The sequence below is a fragment of the Protopterus annectens genome, chromosome 3.part0, assembly GCF_019279795.1.
Source record: "Protopterus annectens isolate FY-2018-M chromosome 3.part0, PAN1.0, whole genome shotgun sequence".
Classification (NCBI taxonomy): Eukaryota; Metazoa; Chordata; order Ceratodontiformes; family Protopteridae; genus Protopterus; species Protopterus annectens.
Genome location: NC_056731.1, coordinates 28,904,204 through 28,927,618, shown reverse-complemented (window position 1 = coordinate 28,927,618; position 23,415 = coordinate 28,904,204). Strand labels below are relative to the sequence as shown.

General features: G+C 38.7%; 1 protein-coding gene across 1 annotated transcript in view; it reads right to left on the bottom strand.

Moving 5' to 3' along the window:
* Nucleotides 1–23,415, bottom strand: part of MSRB2 (methionine sulfoxide reductase B2) — a 336,187-nt gene that overhangs the window by 55,173 nt on the left and 257,599 nt on the right. Inside the window, exon 4 of the mRNA XM_044064560.1 lies at nucleotides 6,761–6,908. Within this exon, the coding sequence (XP_043920495.1) occupies nucleotides 6,761–6,908 (148 nt within the window). The remainder of the gene's footprint in view (nucleotides 1–6,760; nucleotides 6,909–23,415) is intronic.

The window sequence follows — 23,415 nt, the reverse complement described above, 5'->3', positions numbered from 1 at the left end:
GCCTACCCTCCAAGATGCGTGTCCTTGTAGTGGTACTCCAGCTGTGGCCAGAGGTTCTTTGAAGAGGTCTACTAATCTTTATGAAGGAGATTTCAACAGTGCTCATCATTCAGACTGAAAATAGGTATATATATGTACATACATATATGTATATATATATATATATATATATATATATATATATATATATATATAACCCCCATACCCCACACCCTCTGATAATTAAATATACCAACTCTGAGATCACACTACATTGCGGAAAAGGGGGAATTTCCCATTCTGCTCTGTGCCATGATCGCCATTCAAAACGTTCAAAGTTTCAAAACTTCGATCATATGGTCCCGACCATTTGAAACTTCAATAATCTGATAGGGCCCATACGTGTATATAGTATATATATATATATATATATATATATATATATATATATGGAGAGAGAGAGAGATACACACACACACACACACACACACACACACACATATATATATATATATATATATATATATATATATATATATATATATATATATATTTACACACACACACACACACACACATATATATATATATATATATATATATATATATATATATATATATATAGATACATAGATATATATATATATATAAATAATATACCTACAAAACACTGGCACCTTTAGCTTCATTCACAATCCACAGAGTCTGGTTTCCTGCACTATACTGAATCGTCTGAAAGTAAATTGATAAAGGTGGCAGCAGTGAAACTTGTGACTCACCTTGTTACCTGGTATGTAGTCTATGAAGTAATGACAAATACGTTTAGTCATTTGTTTGAGAAGTGGTGCTCCTACACTCTTCAGGAAACATCACTCTACAGGGTGACTTATCTATGAAGTAGAATATGTTGGCTTAGAAATTTGATTTGCTCCTGTGTGTAAGCAGTATATCTGAGATACAGGAAAATGTACAGGGTGCTACTTTTCTACTTGACGAACGAAAGACAATTGTGAAAGTTTATAACACATTTGACTTTCAAGAGGAAGATAGAGAGGATCCAGGTAATGGTTCATTGAAGAAAAATCTGCCATATATACCCATGGTATGTTCTTCATTAGGCCACAAGATCCCGTAGAAAGTACTGATGTTTATATTACTGTATTGAAGAACTGAGACAAAGTACTGTAAATTATATAAGTTAAATAATCCATTAGTAAAAGACAGAGTTAGACATGGCATCAGAAATGATCAGACATGCAAACTGCTGAGAGAAGTAAATTTAATAATTTAATGTTAAATAAAATGACTGATATGTAGCCATTGAAAGACATTACTTAGTCAAAGTTAAAAGAGTTCACAGAAATTTAGAATTATACAAAGTTGCCTACATGACAGAAAAGCTGATAATGAGTAATAAAATGTAAAAACAATAAGTCATGCAGTTCATGGGAAGAATAAAAAGTATCAGAAACATGCCAATGACCAAGTCTATAGAAAGTGTACCTACAAACATAATAAAAAAAAATCCCCAGCAACTGATCAAGTGTATAGAATATGGGGAAAAAATAAATCACTTTGTTGAAGTGTGTAAAATGAAATAAATGTATTTTATATCAGTGTGATATGTGCTGATAGAGTGTTAATAATATGCAATGCAGTGACACAGAATATATGTGACAAGAAAATCAACCAGAAATCTGGGCAAATAGATCTAAAATGAATATACTGTTAAGACTAGACACTGGTACAGAGTGTAACATAATGTCTGACAATATATTCCAAACACGGATTATGACAGTAAACTGAAAGAGCTGGCACATCAATTTTATATTCAAGTTATCATGTAACACCAATGGGTAAGACAGTGCTTACTTGTCAATGTAAGATTAAAAATTATAAAATCTATCTCTAATTAGTGGGAATGGAAGTGCCTGTTATTTTAAGTCATTAGACTTGTCATAGGCTTTGTAGAGTGAAATAAATTTTCTGTATAAATGTGCAGAGGGATACTTTGCCTTTAAATTAAAAAAAAGTATATATATATATATATATATATATATATATAAAATAATGTGTCTGTGTGTGTTTGTGTATTGGTCAACAGCTGCTGCCTAGTAGACTGCATTTGGTCAGTTAGGCAGCTGATTGACAGGTGTGCAAGATCACACAAGTCCAGGGATTGAGGAATTTGTCCTTAGTCCATGTTTATGTAATCTTGAAGTTAGTCTACATAATTAGCAGGGGGTGTTGGGGGAAGCCCGCCATGAGGGGCGCAGGGGGGCTTGCCTTATGCAAAAAAGGATGTATTTAATTTACAAAGGTAAAAAATTGTATACTACAAGGTTGTTTCTTGACACGTGCATACTGAAGTGTCAACTTTCATGTTTTTGATCATATGCAATCAATGTTCTTGTAGTTAGCTTTGGGTGTTTTTGCATATTAATGATATAGTGATATATGTATATATGTACATATTTACTGCTCTAGGCATTCACCAGTTCATCTCCTTCAGATAGCTCTGGCACTGTTTTCAGTAATGCATGATCAAGGAAAGTGCTAGAAGTTTAATGTTGACACTTTCACTGCTGTACATCCAGTGGGATAGGTGCTGTATAAATATTTGTAAAAGAATGCCTACCTAAAAGACAGAAGCCTAAAGAACAATTCAGAAACAGAATATGCTCATACAATAGTAATTAACTATGCTGTAAATAATATTATAACAATATACTATACACTGTTGTTATACAGACCATAAGGATTTCCAGACTAAACACTAGGACATAAAAAACAATGCAAATAAAATCCTCACAGAAGAATATAACGGCCCAAACACTGACTGAATAAGCTACTCAACATGCCCCCAGTCTTGAAAACAAGTTAGCATTAAATAACAAACTTACTTTTTCTAATACATTTTCAAGATCTGCCTAAGAACTTGACCTGATCTCAAAGCATAGAAGCAATAATAAGATATTCTTTGATTACATCAGAAAATTGAAATGGAAAATGTGAACGTCACACATTGTCAATAAACAATGATAAAAAGAAAAAAAGCTTGGATAAGGCAAACAGCAGCCAAAAAACAGTGTTGAAATATTTACTGAAATAACAAAGATCCACAATGTTTAGTGCTTTTGTCCCCAAAGTACTGGGACTTCTTCAGAACAAATTCCAATAATTTGCACCTTGTTTAAATACTCTACATAAGTCATGTGACACAGCATCTACTTTTAAGGAAATACAGTGGTAAAATTAAAACATATAACTTGAACCTGCTTATAAGTTACATACAATATAAAATACATAAAAATATATACAACTCTAATTATAACACCTGTGCTCTAGTTTTCAGTATAGGGACTATGAAGAAATTTGGTCATTAAGACCAGATGGCATATTAGAGTTCAATTTGAGTTGCCAAAAGACTTCACATCTTTCTATTTGTAACTCCCACTAATCATCTCTCACCTAGCCATAAGACATACTGAATGTACCTACAGAAAATATTTGTGCAAATTTACAATAAACAAAGGCATGGGTTAGAGTGCTACAGACACTATGGAAGACATTGCAATAAGTCCACAGAGAAAAAATTGCTGCCACAAGTAAAATTAAAGATCAAGTTTTATGGAACCAGATAAAACTAACAGTGGTTCCCTATACAGAGTCAAGAAAATCCTAGCTAAAGATCTATAGAGAAACATTAGACAAACCTCTAGCAAAGCATCTGTTAATCATATTAAACAATATTACAGCAAATGGACACATCCTAGACCTATGGCAACAAGCTTTAGTGGTACCAGTTCATAAAGTATTTGTGTGTGTGTGTGTGTGTGTGTGTGTGTGTGTGTGTGTGTGTGTGTGTGTGTGTGTGTGTGTGTGTGTGTGTGTGTGTGTGTGCATGTTAGTGGCAGGGGTCACAGTAATTTCAAGCAGACCTAAACAATTACAGTTAAGGAATGAATTTATTAGGGAGAGAGATTTTCTTTTGAAATTCCTGGCTTTCTTTGAAGAGGCAAATGCAGCTTGGTGAAGGAATGACTATGCATGCTGCTTATTTTGCCTTTGCTAAGGCATTCAGCACTATTCCATATAGAGGAATAATTGACAACTAAAGTATTAAATGTCAATCCATATATAATTAAACGGGCAAATCAATAGTTAAGCAACAAAACAGAATAATTCAGGGTGGCGGTTACCTGTCTTTTCCAGTGAGGCAACCAGTGGCATCTCACATAGCTCTGTATAAACTGGGACCACTTCTGTTTGGTCTATTCTTAAATAAAAAAAGTAAATGTAATATGAACAACCAAATATGATGATGACCACAAATTGGGTAACATGATTACTTTAGGAAAAGAAACCAACATTCTCCAAGGTGGCCTACAAAAATACACACATAGTGGAGTAGTAATGCCTTCACTTTTAATGTCAGTAAATAAAACCTTGTAGAACTTGTCAAAAAGGCATAGATTATTATTATAAAATAAATGGATAAAGCTTAGAAAAGAGATCACTGTTGAAGTTAATGAAATAATGGTAAATAACATTTTAAACACTTATTAATTCACAAAATAAAGCAGTATAAAATAAACACAAATAAAGAGAGGACTTCTCATTCATTTGCAAGAAGACCACAGATTAAAGCTGGAATACAGACTGAGTATGTATTCAAAGTTGCCTGACAAAATTAAGGAGATAGTACAGGTAGTATAACTAATGCACTGAAAGCTAGTTCCAGCTTGAGTATGGAATTCATGAAATGGTAATCAATGATAATGGTCTAAAGTATCACATTCAAGAAATTATCTGCATAGTGAAACTTTCAACATGACACCTCTACTCCACACTATCAGCAATCTAATGGTCGAATCGAGAGGGCTGCGCAGACTGTCAAGAAGAAATCACAGAGCATTAACAGTGACTGTTACACGGACCCATTATTAACTTTAGTGGACTACAGAAATACTCCACTGGAAGGTGTTGATCAAAACTGCTCATTTATAGATAGGACATAGACTAAAGAGCTGGATTCCTACACCTTTACCTTTAATTAACTATGCAAATCAAATCCAGGTGCAAGACAGACTGTAACAAAATCAGCAGAGAGTGAAATTCTACTGTGGTTAAAATGCATAGGCCTTGTTATCTCTAAAAGAGGGAGCAATGTAACAATTCTGTAGACCTCGGATGAAAAGCAAACCAAACATATTGTTCTGAAGCAATGAGAGCAGCCATGTTACTCAGTTCTTCACACTGTGGGTACAAATCTGCTTAAAAGAAATAGAGAAATGGGTTCATAGTGACTGTGGTCATGAAGCATGCAGAAATGTTGAGGTACTCAGGAAAGAGTTTACAGACACATCCAAAGAAGTGTCTCAGGAGACATTTTCACAGTAAGATGTTGAAGAAGATAGCCCTGATGAAGCATTATAAAATTTGTTAGTAGAAAAAGTTCCTAGTTCATCACTGTCAGCAGTGTAGACAACAGAATCCCCTAAGTATCTGACATTTGGAAGACAGCTTGGAAAGCCGTCAGCTACTCAGACAGTTCAAGAAGTGAAAAAAATCTGCAAAGGTATTACCAGTACTGAAAAATAATATCAGAAGTAGTTTATCTACTTTTCATTGCAATAATAAAGTGGTATGACTATGGATCTGTTGAAAATAACTGCCACCTGAAAGCTTTAGAATTCTGTAAGCAAAACATAATATTCAAAAGTATTTTCTATCTAAAATGTCTATACATATTTTGAATCTGCGATTACCACATTAAAAGATAGGAAATTGTTTGCTTCTGTAAAAGATACATATATCTTTATATTTTCAGTGCCTTTAGCCTCATTCACAGACCTCCGTGTTCTGTGATCTGGGTTTCTCTATACTGTTGCACAGTCTGAAAGCAAAGCTGACTGAGCTGGTAATACTCATTCTCCTGTCTTGGTTCATTATTCATATTTTCATGTATCAAATGTTACAAAAAGAAACACCTTAATCAAAATGGATAATTTACCGTAAACCCCAAAACAAATGGTAAACTCATGTGATAATTCAGGAACAAGATAACATTAATTTAATTCTTCAAGTTCACAATGCAGCAGCAAAAAAATGCCCAGGAACCCAGTGAATGGCAACATTATGGAGGCATTATGTGCTATCTGTCATGGCTGCAAGCCAAATGGAGACCTAGAGACACTCCTCATATCGGAGGAAAAATCCTGCAGAAACTGAGTTTATGAGGGAGAAGGAGTCTTGTGAGCTAAAACAAAAAGTTATTATGGCAATTACAAGCTGACAAAGGATGACTGCCATGCTTTTACATGGTGTGATGGGCAGTTTTCCAGGAGACTGAAGAGGTTTGACTTATGGCATGAAAGCTGGCCCTAACACTGATGCCAATAATTATCAGTAATGCTGACTTAAGAATGATAAAAGATTACCAGTTCTCAATATTACATACATGAACATTACATTATTAATATATGACAATCAAATAATAGTACTGTTGCATTATTAAAATGAAAATAAGATCCAAGTATTATCTTCATATTCAGGAGTATATAAATGTCTTGTTCAGATATAAACAAATATTAACAATTAAATGCATTGCAAAATTTGCCTCATAGGCAATGCAAAGAAAAGCTGGCTCCCCAACAACTCTGAACTGGATAAAGTAGGTATTGGAGAATGAATAGATGAACAAATAATCATTCTTTCTGAAAAGATTAGAAAAAAATCTGACCAACTAGTGCAATCTGAAGTAAAGAGGAGCAATTACCTTTTTGCAGATTACTTCTGTACCAGTAGTTCCCAAAGAAACATCTGGCCTTCTCAGGATGTTGCTATTACTTTCATCATTGTCATTGGTATGATATGCTTCATAAAAAGAAGGCCAACCAGTGCCAGAGTTGTATTTAGTTTCGGAGCTGTTGAGGACATGAATGGAACAAATTGTTAGTGCCGTACTACAAGTCAGCATGTGAAACAAATCACGAGACACAACCCTGAAACACAGATCATGTATGCAGTCAAATGAAATTAGCCATTATCAGTAAATCTTCCAAGGGAGGTTTTTTTTTGAAAAATAAGTTTCACAACACTACGTCCATCTCATTTGTAAGATACTGTGACACTAGAAGTCCACAAAAAATATTTACACAATTATTATAAACAGAATCATTATATGGTTTTGTGAACTCCATGTCAGTAATGTTAACAGTCTGAAATCATTTGAAAACAATTCTTGAGAGTGGTTCAAAGGTAACCTCAGAAAAAAATCCATATCCTGAAACAGCTGCATTGAAAAATAATGTGACATCAACCACAATATAGCCATACTGTCTTTAACATTATAAAAAGACCCAGAGTGTTCTTAAAACAAAATTGGTGTATGATCTTTTTTATCAAGGTTTTACAGTGTTACAATGCTGCAGAATGTCTCAAGTTCTCATAAGAGGTCATAAAAGAGATATAGCCTTATTCCTCTGGCCATGTAGGCAAAGTTCCCAAATAACTTTTCTACCTATCTTTTGAAATGATTAAAAGGCCCATAATGGGATTTTTTCCCAAAGTTTAGTTATGCTAGTATGAAAGGAGTACTTTTGCTTAATACCATGAAAGTCATCTACCTGCATCAATATACTATTGTTTCTTGTTCCCCGACTTGGCAAAATAAAGTTTATTTCTATAGTTCCTTGTAATACATCTTTTCTTTTACATTCACATATGCAGATCAAATTACTTCTACACATTCAATAGTGAATTGAATGCATTTCTAAAACAGCTGATCATTCATCACAACTATATAATCTGACAAAAGTAAAATGTCAATTACAGATCTTCCTGAGCCTCTCTAGATTATTAGTATCTTTGAAGCTATAAACAGGGACATTTGCATAATATTCTATCAGTGGTCATATAATGCTCTTATACAAGAGTATTAACACTTCTTTATGTCAAGAAACTATTGTCTGCAATATGTTTATTATAATATAAGAACATCTCCTATCCATCAAATTAATTTTGTGGTAAAAACCAACATATCATTTACCATCATAACTAAGTCTTTAAAGTATAAGCATACAGATATTTAATAGCATATGAGTATAAATTATTGTCATTACCGAGATGCACAACTTTCACTGCTAAAATACACTTTGCAACTTTCACTGCTAAAATCTACTTTATTTTAAAAGTGTTTAAACAGTAAATCCACAATAATTCTATATATTTGACTACTGTTATCAGGCCAGCTACCTTGGAATCATCTGCAGACTTTGCCACCCATATATTACTCAAATTTGGCATTGTAGTCATAAATGTATTAAATAGAAAATAGCCCAGTCTAGACCCCTGAGATTAACCTCCTTTGATGTCAAATGGGTTAGACACTATTTCTGATATCTATACAAGATCTCTAGATTTTCTCTCATCTAACCACTCATTTACTCACTCAGTGATATGTAGATTTATATTTCATGAAATGTAAGTGTGTTAGAACAGAAGTGTGTGGCACTGAATCAAAAGTCTTAGCTAGGTCTAAGAAAATTATTTCATCAGCGAGACTAATGTCTTGGGTCTGTATGACATGACTGTAAATTTAAAAAGCTTGACATATGTGATCTGCCTTGACACAAAAAAGCAAACTGATGAATGTGGATTATTTAAAAAATGTTGTGGTGAATTATTTTTAAAATGACACTTTATTTTGTTAGAGTACTGGTCAAACCAATGGGTCTCTAAGTCTCAGCATTATCAGCATTACCATTTTTGTTCATTGGCAAAATGTTCCCTTCTTCCATATATTAGGAACATCACCACTTTTTAAAATAAACTAAACATTTTGTTTTAAACAGGAGCAGGTACTGTCTTTGATTTGATGCAAGAGAATCCAGTTAAACCATCAGGGTCAATAGCAGAATATTTGTCAAATTTATTTAGTAAGTCATTTACCTATTCTTCTACAAACACTAGGAATTCACCACCATCCCCTTCTTCTTCTTCTTTCGGCTTTTTCCCGGTTAGGGGTCACCACAGCGGATCACCTGTCCGCTCATGATTGGCAGTGGAGTTTTACGGTGTCGAGTTGCCAGCCCGGCGCCCAACCTTCCACAGAAGGCACACACTCACACCTAGAGCCAATTTAGAGTGTCCAATCCACCTACAGCATGTCTTTGGGATGTGGGAGGAAACCGGAGCACCCAGAGGAAACCCACGCGACCACAGGGAGGACATGCAGACTCCGCACAGAAGTCAGCCCAGATGAGGATCGAACTGGAGAACCTCTTGCTGTGAGGTGGCAACACTAACCGCTGCACCACCATGGCCACCCAATTCACCACCATCCCCTATATATCCTAATGTTAAGCTCAGATAGCCTGACAAATTCTGTTCAGAAAAGAAACAAGCATACATTTCCACAATTTGATTTCGATCAACAGTAGCAATACTATTATTTTTCTTGAGTGCAATATTACTATTTTGTCCTTTGGTGTGACTCCTTACATTTATAAAAAAATTACTTGTTGTCCTGAGTAAGCTTGGCAAGTATGTACTCTTATCTTTTCTTTGTCTTTCTGACCTTGGGCCTAAACTTTCTTACATGCCACCTTGTACTTTTTTCTACTGCTGGCAATAGGAAAATTCTTATTGATTAACCAAATCTGTTTAATCCTTCTGGCCAGATGCACTAATTTTCTGCTCCACCAAGGGGTACTCTTTAGATAATTAACTGAAACTTACAATTGTAGATTTTAATTAGTCTATCAGTGATATGTATACAGATGATGTGTAGGTGTGTACTGGCTGTGTGTGCCACAGATACAAATATGGCAGTGAATAACATATGCTGCATGACATTTCTGGACTCCTGTGTTATTTATTGTGTTTTACTTATGATGTGTGCTTTTATTATATTATTATAAAGTACTGCGGTGGTGGTGCTGCAGTAGCGTTGTCGCCTCACAGTTAGACGTTGCCCATTCGATTCTCAGTTAGAGCGTCTTCTGTGTGGCGACATGCGTGAACGGGCGTTCCTTCGTTGAAGGTTGTGCGTTAGGCCTGGCAAGCCAGCACGTAAAACTCTACTGCCAATCATTAGCAGACCGGAGTTCCGCTGTGGCGACCCCTAACCGGGAAAAGCCGAAAGACACAAACAAACTTATGATGTGTGTTGCAGCAGATGAACAATACATGACAAAGAGGTCAGCTGATGTGTGACATCACCAACATTTAAGAACTCCCACATAAAAAGCTACAGATCTAGCAGTTCTCACTGGAACCAAATATAACGAGAAATTTAAAAATAAGCCACCTTGGTGGTCCATCACTATAAATAAAAAAAAAAATTGAAGTCTCATAACAACTCTATCTACATTAAACACTTAATCAAATGTATAAAAAGATCAGCAAGGAACTAAATATGACCATCAGAAAGACCAAAACTGAACATAAACTGAAACTGGTTTCAGAAGCCAACAATAACTACAAATCCTTCTTTAGTTATATCTGGAAACTAAGAAATAATACCTTGTAATGCACAGAACTAATCCAACATGGCATTACTCACTCTGACCCTAAAGATATAGCAAACAAACTTTAAGACAGATTTAGTGCTAATATTATTGCAGAAACAGCAACTGGATTTCCACTTAAGATCATCATGGGATATGTCCTAGCTATACTCTCTAAAACTAAAAATGCCATTTCTATGGGCATAGACAATTTATCTATATGCCTAATTAGTAGCACTAGACTTGCCCTTGTAGAACCATTCCCATACTTGCTAGCCATATGGTATGGCCCTAAAAGTTTAGAAAACAGATGTACTGGTGCCACTGTGCAAAATGACCCTACCACAGACTTCAGGAATTACAGGCCCATCAGCCTAACAAGTCAAATTTTCAAGGCCATGGAGCTTATCATATTTAATCACTTAACTGGACCCGCAGCAGTAAGGTTTTGTCAAGGGTAGATCATGTACAGATAACTTAGAAAAACTCCTTTATGAAGATTACAGAGGCAGTGGACAGTTGTCACTCAGTGCCCACAACATATTTGAATCTGGCTAAGGCTTTTGACACCATACCACATTCTGGGATAGAAGAAAGTTAAAAGAGCTAAAAGTATACACCTATTAAGACAGAATGTAAACTGTCTGAATGTCAGAATTCATACAATTAAGGTGACAGGTGCCACTTCAGATAGTAAGAAAGTAATCAGTGAAGTAGTACCCCAGAGCTCAGAATTGGGATTCCTCCTTTTTGGTATATACTTTTCTGAGTTCTATAAAACAAATCCTGACCTATAGTTAACCACATTTGTCAATGACTGCAAGCTGGGTGTCACTGACTGTTCCTCCACTGACACAGAAGTGCTTTGTCAAGAACTAGCCCTAAATGGTGTATAGACAGATGGTTCAAATTAAATGCACAAAAGTGCAGCATTGTCACCCTTTTGAGAACCACCCTTCATCTACAACTTACAGTACATCCAGTACCCCACTCCACATGGGTACAGTAGTTGGGGATAGAAACACCTCTGCTGACAATCCCCTCTCCTTTGATCACCAAAATGCAACAGTACTTGGGAAAATCCATCTATCTAGCAGAACTGATCTGCACCCCAATGGATCTCTTATACCATCACAGGATGAACAGCTACACAAATATCCAAATCAAGGATATGACCTCCACCAACATATAAATAAAATGCATGAGAGGGACAGATTAATAATCCAGTGGTTACCCCATATGTGAAACAAAGTGTCCTTACATGTTAAACAGAGTGATACCCTTGTCTCCTTCAAGACTCACCTTCATGATTGGATAGATACTTACAAATTCATCCCTGGCCTCTCATGATTTTCCCTCCTGTAAGTATGAGGATGTATCTTGAAGGTAATCTATGGCAAGGCAAACATGGTCTTCAGGCTTTTTTTGCCTTGCAGTCCCCATGATTTACAACCCGAGTGTTGCAGAAGTCAGCAAAGGTGGAAGGGAGGGAGTGAATGTCTGCCACTGGTTTGCCCATCCTGTGGGAGGGAAGGCAGTATGGTGCATTGCACTGCTGAATCCCAGAGGCTTAGCACTAAGGCTGTGGGCACATATACCTACTAAGCACTGCTACATGCTGCAATGTTTCAGCTGAGATCTGTATGTGCACAGAACTTTACAAGCATCAGAACATTGGCATTGTGGAATATGACTGTCAAGCTGCTGTGGGGCCAGGGGTGTTGAGGCTAAGCAGAAACCCCAACGATATTATGATGACTTGCCATAACCAACTCTCACTCAAAGAGGGACAAACAGGCAAGTTAGGTCATGGCAGGGTCAATACTTGTCAAAACCAAAAATAAAGACAATTAAAGAAAATATTAATTGTCCAGTCTTGCAACAGTCAACATACAGTGAAACTGTATGTATTAGAAAATAATATTTATCTATCAAGGGGACTTATTAATGGTCAAATAGCATAATATATCAAGAAACAATGAAATTATATGTAATAATTACTGGAAAAGGAACAGCATTATGCAATTTTATTAGCAGTATCGGCAATCACGTTAATGTGATATAGGTGCGTGCATTCACACAGGAGGTTTGAACAACCAAGTATCACCGATAGAGTTACTTCCCTTCTGGACAAGGGCCATGCTATTAAACTCTTGTGTACATTTATGGAAACCCTCTGATCAAATCTTAACTTGAAAGAAGCTAAGAAGTTATGCCATTTAATATGCAAGGGAAATTTGTTCCACAGGTATGGATTCTTTTGGTAAAGAATATATTCCTCCAAGAAGTCATATTTATGGTGTAATGTGTGGTGAAAGTTGTACAGCAAATGTTTTTAACATTATTAGTGCTTCTGAGGCAGAGGAGACCTTATAAAATAGGCAAGACAAATGTCTACACATGGATTTCTATATGTGATAGAAAAAAGTGAAAGACTTCTTAATCTATCTGGATAAGTAAGTAATGAAGTAAAACACTTTGATTTTCTTAGTTAGGAAATACTAACGTCTTTCAGGCTGGGATATGTGTTTATTAAGATGCATGCTAAATGGAGAATTACATTCAGTGATTTGCAAGGGAAAATGAGCTCTTTGAATCTTGAAGATATACCTTTGATAAATAACTGGGCAATGAAAACAAAATTTCATAACTATAAATGATATTTGATGATCAAAGGACAGTTCGTCGACAATGAAATGATCTAGATCTCTAAAAAATATAACAGCCTTAAGCCGGGCTCAATTAATGTGACAGTAATTGGTAAAAACTTACTTCCCAAACACAACTATGCTACATTCATTTTTTAACATTACATCTTAGCTAATGGATTGAAAGCCAGGTGCTAACACTATCTAGCCTTTCTTAGAGTTTGTGAAGGAGTCACTAATGGCACACAATTTGGAGTCATCCAGAAATCTGGTCAACTACAAACCTTGAGCATCTGTCTTCACATCAGATAAACAGATACCAGAGAGAAGCAGACTCAGCAGAGAGCCCTGACCACTTGTGGTTACTGTATTAGCTGAGATGGTATCACTAATTCTCACTCCATGCATTCAATCAGAGAGCCAGTCAGTGATCCCTCAAGTAATACAGGGTGTCAGTATTTAGGCAGATACGTTTATCACCCATACCTGCATGGGGAATCACAGAAAATGTCTTATCAAGGCCATGATAAGTGGAATGTGCAGAATGACCTCCATCATTATGACCTCCATCAGTCGCATGAGTCATACCGATACTTCTCAACCACTTAATAACAAGAATCTTGGACAAAGAAAAAATAATGGGGAGAAAAAGGCGTAAAATCACCAACATATTTTAAATGTTACTCGTATAAACTTGGAAAGCTGCTAGAATAACAGTAGCATGCATTTTCTAAAGGACATCACGTCTCTAAACTCAAATGTTTGCCATTATTTAGTGAATTTAACTCTCAATGATTTGTTAGAAAAAAAATATGACCAGACCAAAAATATGAGGCAAAACTCTGGACATTCTGTGAAATTCTGGACAGGTGAAAGGTACTGTCACATCTTCAAAAAAGTCAAGCAAATTAATAAGCAAAAACCTCCTCTTCACAAAGCTGTACTAACTGAACTGAGTACGTTTGTAAATTAATGTCACTATCAATGATCAATGAGCATGATTAAGTTCTACTCTATGATTTTGTAGCTAATACTGGTGAAGTTAACAGTACTGTCCTTATGTAAAGACCCTACAAGTTCTGTCTCCATAGCTCAGGCACATGTCCTGTGGAAAGACTGAGATTAAAAATCTTAAGGAGGCATTTGGTACTACTGTAATTTGTGCTAAAAACAAGGCAACCTGGTATACTGGCCAGACTTCTGAAGCTATTATTTTTAGTTTTGCAATAGCTTCAAGGATCTGGTTCACAGTAATAATGGAAGGAAGAGTGTTTAAACGTTCAAGAAGGGGACAGTGGGCTGTAAAAGAGAGGAATATGTGAGCTAAATTTGTTATCCAGCTCATTAGCTACAGATTTGATCAGAATAGGTAGTGTAATTCACTGAGTTCTGTGCAGAATTGGCCATTACTTCTAATACTTCTAATAGAGTTGAAAGGAGCTTTGTGAACATCTTTGAAGAATTAGCTACTTTTAGTTCATACTCTTCCTTAGTCTTCCATTCATGCTTATAGAATCCCTCCAGACCTTCTTATAGTCCTCCTCCTAACTGATGACAGTATTTTATATGAACCATATAATTTTCTTCTACTATTATAAAGTTTGTTTATAAGAAAATACTACCACAGGGGTTTACCCCTGAAATTCATACCACATGAATGCCTAATAGCTATTGACTTACCAGCCCATTCATTGACATGACTGTAAAAAACTTGGGTAAATGTGGTGGCTTTCCAGATAGGGTCAGTAGGGGACAAAACACTTTTCAAATTCTTAAGACCTTCAGACAGGGATACAAGGTTGTCTTTGGAGTAGTCCCTGAATGTTGGACTTGATTGCTGAATGTTGGAATGAGCTGTTGGACATGCTACACTTATAGAAATCCCAATCCCTCAGAGCCACACGGTCCAGGGATCTAATCCTTGTCATCACAATGAACAAAACATGCTGGAGGGATAGGTTCCTGACCCAGAGACTCCCCAGACTCTGGAATAGACTGCCCATACATGTCAAGCAGAGCTCCTCTTTGGCCCTCTTCAAAAGGAACCTTGACGATTGGACGGGAGATAGGAAACTCACCCCGGGGATCACATCAGTCGCCCTGCTAGAAAGGGGTCCAGGGAAGTAAATATTGTGGGAAGAAATAGCTAGGCGATTGTTAAGGCTAGGCTTGTATAGGCCCTAGGGCTAATAGCCTAGTACCAACCTATGAACCTATGTAGCTGAATTTCTGAAAAATCTGGTACTAATTTTGATGGAAATGTGTTAGTTTGATAGTCAAATTAGATTAAGGAGGAAATAACATTAGCAGATATGCAGACAAAGACAACAGTTGTATGAATAAGATCAAATATATTTCTTTCTCTCTCTCTTATGGCAGCCTTGAAATTTGATGAGGAATTTGATACTAATAAAATCTAGGAAATGCTGGGCATATTTATTATTAGCTGTATAAGATTCACAACTGATGTTATCTAGAATTAGGATATTTAAATTAATACATATGGATTTGAAACGGTTAAGTTATCTGCTGTAGTCCTCAGGTGACAATGAAGGAGATCCATAGCTGGCAATGCTGTAGCAACTGACATCAAATATGACCAAAAGGTCAAGGTGTTTAAACTCAGAATTGTGAAGTATTTGACACAAGTTAATATTGGAGAGGACAAAAACAGAAAGTCCCCTGCCACCCCCCGATGGTATGAAAGAGTGATATGCACTGTACCCAGTCATAGACAGAGTTGCTATCAGAAACCAAGAATCTGTAGCAACATATGTATGAATGTGCTTGAGTGTCACAAAGGTCTCCAAATCAAGCAATTTATTGCTCAGACTCCTTGCACTGAGCAGATCTACCATAAAGTGGACCAAATTCGAATTTTCTAGAGTTAATGTCTAATAATGAACTTTGCCTGAAAAAGACACTACTGGGGTATTCAAGGTCTTAGCAAATATGCAGAAACCCTGAGGAGAGATGTGAAAGCCGTCCCAACACAAAGCATGCCAGCCTTATTCCCTCTCATCTTGACACAGACGGGATCCCCTTGGAAAGACATCAATTAATAAGCTAACTGCCGAAATCAATTATTTTTGTGTAAAGTTGTGACATGATTTTCAGTGAATGTAAGACACTGCTCAAGACAAGAGTTTTACCCACTTCGGATACATGCAAATATAAGAGCATGTAAAGCTATTCAGCCCAATGTATCCAACAATGACAGTATACTCACACTTAGCATTAGTTCAAATCCTTGTCCTAGAAAGACAGCTGACATAACCCTATCTCTGCACAGCCTGGTGAGTACAGCATCATTATCTAACTATATAGTCACCTAATACTAATACATTACCATGTATGACTACAGCCTTGGAAGTCCTTATGGGAGCAGGCATGCAGCCAGAGTAACTCACTTTAGTTCTCAGTAAAGGTCCAAGTGAGGATGTCTTAGAGTGAATAGTAGTGTTATACACCCATGTTTTGTTCAGACAAGGCTTTGGCAGCTTAAATAATGATTTCTTAAAAAACTCAGGAAAAAGGATTGTGTTGTTAGATAGTTGCAATTTTGTTTTAACTGAAAAGAATATAGACTATGCCATAAATAAGAGACATCTAACAGAATGTGCAAATGAAACAATAACAAAAAGAGGAAATTAAATGCAAATGCAGAGTATAGCTTGGAAAGCCTGAATCATAACATTTGTACAAAATGGTAGATGTAGAAAACAAAGAAGGGTAATACAAAAATGGAGGAAAATGCACACAATGTACAGACTAGCCTGGTGTGCTAGAGCTATGTTTAAAACTGAACAGACAAATTATTTGGTTCAGATCCAGAAGTTACAGGAGTGGAGGTTAGAATGGTACAAGGAAAGAGCTGTTAGGAAGTTCATGAAACACTATGAGTAATTACTTTCACAACAAAACACTAAGGAATCAGATGAAGTATTATTATTTTTTTTATTTTAACTTTAACTGGGTAAATGAATGTGTACAAAGACTGGTTTCAGCCAGAAACTGGACCCCAAAGCAGCAAACAAACAAATAAACAGAAAAGGCACATGATTACCCCAAATGTATGTACAGAAAAAAACACATGAAAGGCACATCCATCCACAATACCCTTTTACCATTTTTGTTTGCACTGCTAGGTGGCTATAATTATCCAAAAATTATGTATGAAAAAAAAGAAAAAGCTTTGCAACAGAATTACAAGAAAACAGGAGTCCAAGCAAACCTTACAGCTGCAACAAACAGAGATATCAGTGGGTACGTTTTGATAATTAAGAAAAATAACATATTGGTACAAATATGTTTCAGCATTCACACTTTGATGGGATAGTTTAACTTCTTTACAATGACTACCATGGCTTTAATTACAGGGATCAGCTGACATATATTTATTTACAACATTTACACAGATTGAATCCTGCCAACAACCATAAAGCATCTGTGAAAGATACATTCCCTAGGTAGGTAGAAACATGCCGAACACTAATATCTATAGTAGCCAGGTTTGTTAAAATGCTTACTTTGTGTAACCTCAGTAAGATGTGCCTTTAAAGTCTTTTGGAATGAAAGCAGGTTTTTAGCCCTAAGTAACTTTTGAAACAAGGCATTCCAATCATATTCATTTTACAGAAGGTTCTCTCAGAGACTGACAACAGGGTATGGGGGTGGAGGTCTAACTAATTACAGGCTATCATTATTCCTCAGTTCATAACTGCTGTTCCTAATGAACAGGGAGGTTTGGAGTTGGGGTAATCAGCAGAACTATTGCTCTACCTTCAACAGGCAGCCACTTAGCATTATAAATGGTTAAGCAGTGGAATGACAAGTGAAGAATCCTCAGTATTGTGCTTTCTGTCTGTAGAAGGTTGATAATTTCTTTGTGAGTTCAGTGCATTAGGTAGCACTGGATTCCAAAGATTTACAGTAAATTAACGGCATTTCATTTTCTAGCCTCTGTAGTTAATATATGGTGATTTTTTTTTTATATGAAAGTGTTTTATCTACATGTGTGACTGTGTGTTTATTAAAGGTTAAGTTTCAATCTAACAACATCCCCACATACGTTTGGGTCATACTGAGGGGAATTTTTATTACTATTGGGGAATTATGAGGTATTCATTTAGTGCAAAACATCATTATGCTTGACTTTTGACTGCTGTCAATTTATTAGCAGCCAGACAAAGTGCAAATACTGCTGTATAAAGGTTTATAGCTCAGTAGTGCTTTTCTTTGAGTTTGTGACAATATCATCTGCATAAAGGATATAACTGTTATTGTGTAAGTCAAATAAGGGATGCTTTCTGAATATAAATAATAACAGAGGACCCAGTACCAATCCTTGAGGAACTCTGGAGTCATTACTTGTCTCTGAATAGTAAATGTTCGCAATGGCATGTACTATAATGATTCTATTGGACAGGAAGCTTTCAAAATCGTGGCTAACTTTTGTCAGAGAAACTTATTTTGTGTAATTTATGAGCAAGTAATTGATGGTCAACATTTTCAAAAGTTTTTTTACATCAAAGGTGATAGTATGCTTACTAGTGCTATCTTCCAAACAGTTGCACCTTATTTCCTGCTCCTCTCCTGCATTCGTCAGCAACATCTGAGAGCTATTCCCCTTTGTGGACCATACTTCCCCTCAAGGAGCACCTCTGACAATTGCCCTCCCACGTGGACATGCTTTACCATCCCTCTCTGACAGGTCCTTAGATGCTTGTACTGCTAATCGAACCTAGGTCACCTGGGCAATAATTAGGGCTTTATCCCTCAGTGCTGCTTAGTAAATCATATGTACTAATGTAATACCAAACTAGATCATAATTTTTTACAGGATTTTGATCAGTGATCAAATGTTAGCTACAGAACAGAAGCTGGTAGGAGAAGATGGTTTGGATATTTTGGGAGATGGGATAATTAGTCTTTCGGCTTTTCCCAGTTAGGGGTCGCCACAGTGGAACTCCGGTCCGCTAATGATTGGCAGTAGATTTTTTACGTACTGGCTTGCCGGGCCTAACGCACAATCTTCAACGAAGGAACGCCCATTCACGCATGTCACCACACAGAAGACGCTCTAACTGAAAATCGAACGTGCAACATCTAACTATGAGGCGACAACGCTACCGCAGCACCACCACCGCAGTTACAGATGGGATAATTAGTAATTGTTTAAAACTGGGGGATATCATTTTTGTGGTTAGAGCAAGGTTAAAGTTAAAAGTGAAAGAAGTGCTTAATAATGTCCATTTGAAGAAACCTGAGATGAGAATCTAGAAGTCTGGATTATATTTGAAGCACATTTTTTCTAGGAAAGATTGTATACTTGATTTATTGATCACCTTAAAGTAAGCTTGAGGCAACTGTAAAAGCTGCTGTAAAGGGGTAGTAGAAGAAACAAGCATACAACTGGTATAATTTTTAAGTGGGTCCTTCACTGGGAAAGGCAATGGTAACAAATGAATGTTAAGTTGTCAATCTCGTCTTCATTCTTGCTGGATGGGTTCAGAGCCGATCCTTGGCTCCGACTCGGCACTTGCTAAGCTCGAGAGTCACTTTTACCAGCTCGAGGCAGCCCCATATCCCATGATGCAAGGCGGTAAATACCCAGATCTCGTTTGCCGCTTCGCTGATGAGGTCCTCCTTTTACCAGCTCTTGGTAAGTAATTTGTTATTCAGAATTTACTCACACCTTTCCATATATTTCTCACAGATTATTAGTTTTCTGTCAGAGTCTCTGACTCATAGTTTATTGTTTTCTTAGTTAGTGTAATTTAGTCGGGCCTTTACTCCCCTCCATCCCTTCCTGTCAGGGTGTGTGTGTGTGAGTTTGTTTTCTTCCTTTAAAGTTAAATTTCTGAGTCTGGGACTGTGTGAGTAAAGTGTTTTTGTACTTTCACCATGTCCAAAGAACCGAGGGTCTCAGGCTTCAAGAAGTGTGACTCATGCTGTCAGAAGATGTCTCTGACAGACGGTCACACTTCTTGTATTTATTGCCTGGGGCCTCTCCACCTGCAGGACTCCTGTGCTATTTGTCACTCCTTCAGCCAGAGAGTCCTGCAGGAAAGGAGAAATAAACTAATCTTAAGGGGCTTACTTAAACCAGAGGGCTCCCCGACCAAGTCTGCTTCGGGTCAGCCCTCTAAGACCTCCAAGGCCAAGGCTTCTGCATCTAAGCATTCGGCCCTGGCTCCGACTCCTTTAGAGTCGAGATTGGCTCCGGCTGGAGCCGATCTTATTTTGACTAAATCTTCGGCACCGATGGCTATCGGTGCCGATACTTTAACTGCCACATTGGTGTCGGCTCCGACCGGCTCCAACCACCATGTGTCAAAGGCTTCGGTATCGGCGCCGACCGGCTCCGATACCATTACCTTGCATGTATTGGCTCCGGCCGGAGCCGATACATCTTTGACCAGTCTTGGAGCCGACAAGTTGTCGGCTCCGTCTGGAACCAAGGGTTCTTCGGCTCCGATGGTTCTGTTGAGGAAGCGGTCCAGGTCTCCCTCTTTGGAGCTGATACTGTCGGCTCCGACCTCTCCTCTTCTTTCGGAGCGGAGCCATTGGAGCCGATCATCTAGGTCTTCCAGGCTCTCAGACCATGATTTGGAGAGAGTGGTAAGCAGATTGTTAAAATCACAGGCACTAGCCCAAATGCTTCATAGTCCATCTCAACAGACGACTACTAGTCCACACCCTCTTCAAGTTCCTCCTTCAACTCTCCTCCAGAGCTCGGAGCCGGAGTCTATTGGAATAGTCACTGCTACGGCTGCGGGGCAGATACCACCCCTTTCTGCTCCTTCAGCTTCTACTCTTATCTCCTCCTCGAGACCTTCCTTGGAGGGATCCAGTGGTCGGGCTTCCCTGGTCTGCTCCGAGGGGGTGAGTGGCATCGGACCCTTGTCCGACCCTGCTCTTCCCCTTGGGACTTCGGCTTTGGTGAGCTCGGCTCCGACATCTGCCTTGGAGCCTTCCCTTTCGGTGGGCCCGGGAGCCCCTGTTTCTTCGGAGCGGGGTCTCTTGGATCTCCCTGGGAGGAGAGCTTTCGAGGTGATGAGGAGTGTACTGGCCCCTGGGCTCAGTCAGCAGTCTATTCCCTTAGCTCCTCCCTCTATGGTGCCTGTAGATGTCTCTTCCCGCTCTCTTGCTGCCGGACCGAAAGATCCACCGCCTCAGGTTTCCCCACTGGGAAGAACCCCCTCTTCCGAGGATTCTCCTGATCCGTCAGGAGATCCTCCATGTAAGAGGACCTGTAAGAGGAAGCACCGAGACTCCCCTGAGTCTACAACTTCAGATACCGACTTAGATGAGTCGGAGGGGTCCCCAAGATCCCCCTCTGAGGATGTCTCTTTTTCAGACATCCTAGAACTCCTAAAACAGAGGGGAAACTGGCCCTCCATTAATCCCTCCGAGGATGAGTTGGTATACCTAGAGGTGTTTGGATCTCGACCCTCCACCTCCTGGGTGTCTCCGCCTTTCAACCCCCTCATGGAGGTGATAGCTCGGAAGGCGTGGGCATCTCCTGATTCCGTAGAACCAGTCCCCAGGAGGCCTTCTAAATTTATTACAGCCCCTTCCGAGAAACAATTTCTTACAAAAGGTGTCCCCGTTGATGCCATGGTGGTGGCGGCCGCCACCAAGAAGGAACTTGCAGATCCTTCCGTACCAGTCCATCCTCCTAACAAGGATTCTAGGACCATGGACAGGTATGGTAAGTGGATGTTTTCCTCAGCGACCTTTGCCATGCGTTCGCTGAATTATTTATGTCACTTCACCAGACATCAAAGGGACATCCTTAAAGAATTAGGTGAAGTAGTACAGGATCCTTCAGCTGTAGGGGCTCAGGATAAGATTGCTTCTCAGCTAGGAATCCTTAACTCCATTACCAACTCCTCCATGCGGCTGATTTCTTATGCAGCAGATGGAGCGAGTAGAGCTGCAGGGACAGGAGTGGCTCTTAGACGTCAGTCCTGGATGCGGCTCTGTAATTTTGCAGATCCTTTTAAGGCGTCCTTCACAAACTCTCCCTTTGATGGGTCAACATTGTTTGGTCCTCAGGTGAAGGATACTTTGACCAGGTGTGAGCAAGATGGCAAGACTCTTTCTGCCGTAGGAGTCCATTTTTCCACCCCTTCTAGGCCTTACCCTAAAGGACAGAAGGGGGGAAAGATGTGGTTCCAAAAATCCCAGGGAGTCAAGCCGGACACACGTGGTCATTTACCCCCAGAGGCAGAGGGGGTAATAATAATAGACGCTGCCCTAGGGGCAGAGGGGGTCCGCAGAACCAGGGCAGCAGAGAGCTTCTCTCTAACAAGCCCTTCCAGCATCCCTGAGGTGTTGTCCGACTGTCCATCCTTGGAGGCAGTCAGGGGAAGATTATCGCTGTACCCAGAAGCCTGGCTTTCCCTGTCGCAAGACAAATGGGTACAGTCGATCATATCCGAGGGTTACAAGATTCCTTTCGAGGAAAGTCCCTTCCCTCACAAAAATTCCCTTCCAGATGTTCCACCCGGTCTAAGGGAAATCGCAAAATTAGAGGTATCAAAGCTTCTACAAAAAAGGGCCATTCAGCCAGTTCCAACAGACCATTCAGAGCCCGGAATCTACTCAAGGTTCTTTTTGGTTCCCAAAAAGACGGGTGATTGGAGACCAATATTGGACCTCAGCAGACTCAACAAGTCTGTGAAGAAGACAAGATTTCGAATGGTCACACTTCAATCGATTTTGCCCTTCTTAGGCAAAGACAACTGGATGTGCTCAATAGACCTTCAGGATGCATACTATCACATAAAAATCCACAGACGCTCCAGAAGGTATCTCCGCTTTCGGCTGGGGTCCAGTCATTTTCAATTCAGAGCCCTGTCCTTTGGTCTCACTACAGCCCCCAGAGTGTTCACCAAATGCATGGCAGTGGTCACGGCTCACCTGAGACGTCAAGGATTCCAGGTGTTTCCGTATCTCGACGACTGGCTCCTCTCAGCCACCACCAGGCATCAACTTCTACAAGCCAGAGATTACACCCTAAATCTCTGCAATCATTTAGGAATTTCGGTCAACTACGAAAAATCCTCCTTATTGCCCTGCCAATCTATTACTTTTATAGGCGCAAATTTAGACACTGTTCGGATGTCAGCAAACCTCACAAGCCAGAGAATCCTAGACATCCAAAACCATGTGTGGATCATCCTTGCCAGCAAAAAGGTGCAAGCCAGGCTGGTCCTAAAAGTATTGGGCCTCATGGCAGCTGCCATTACTCTTCTTCCTTTGGC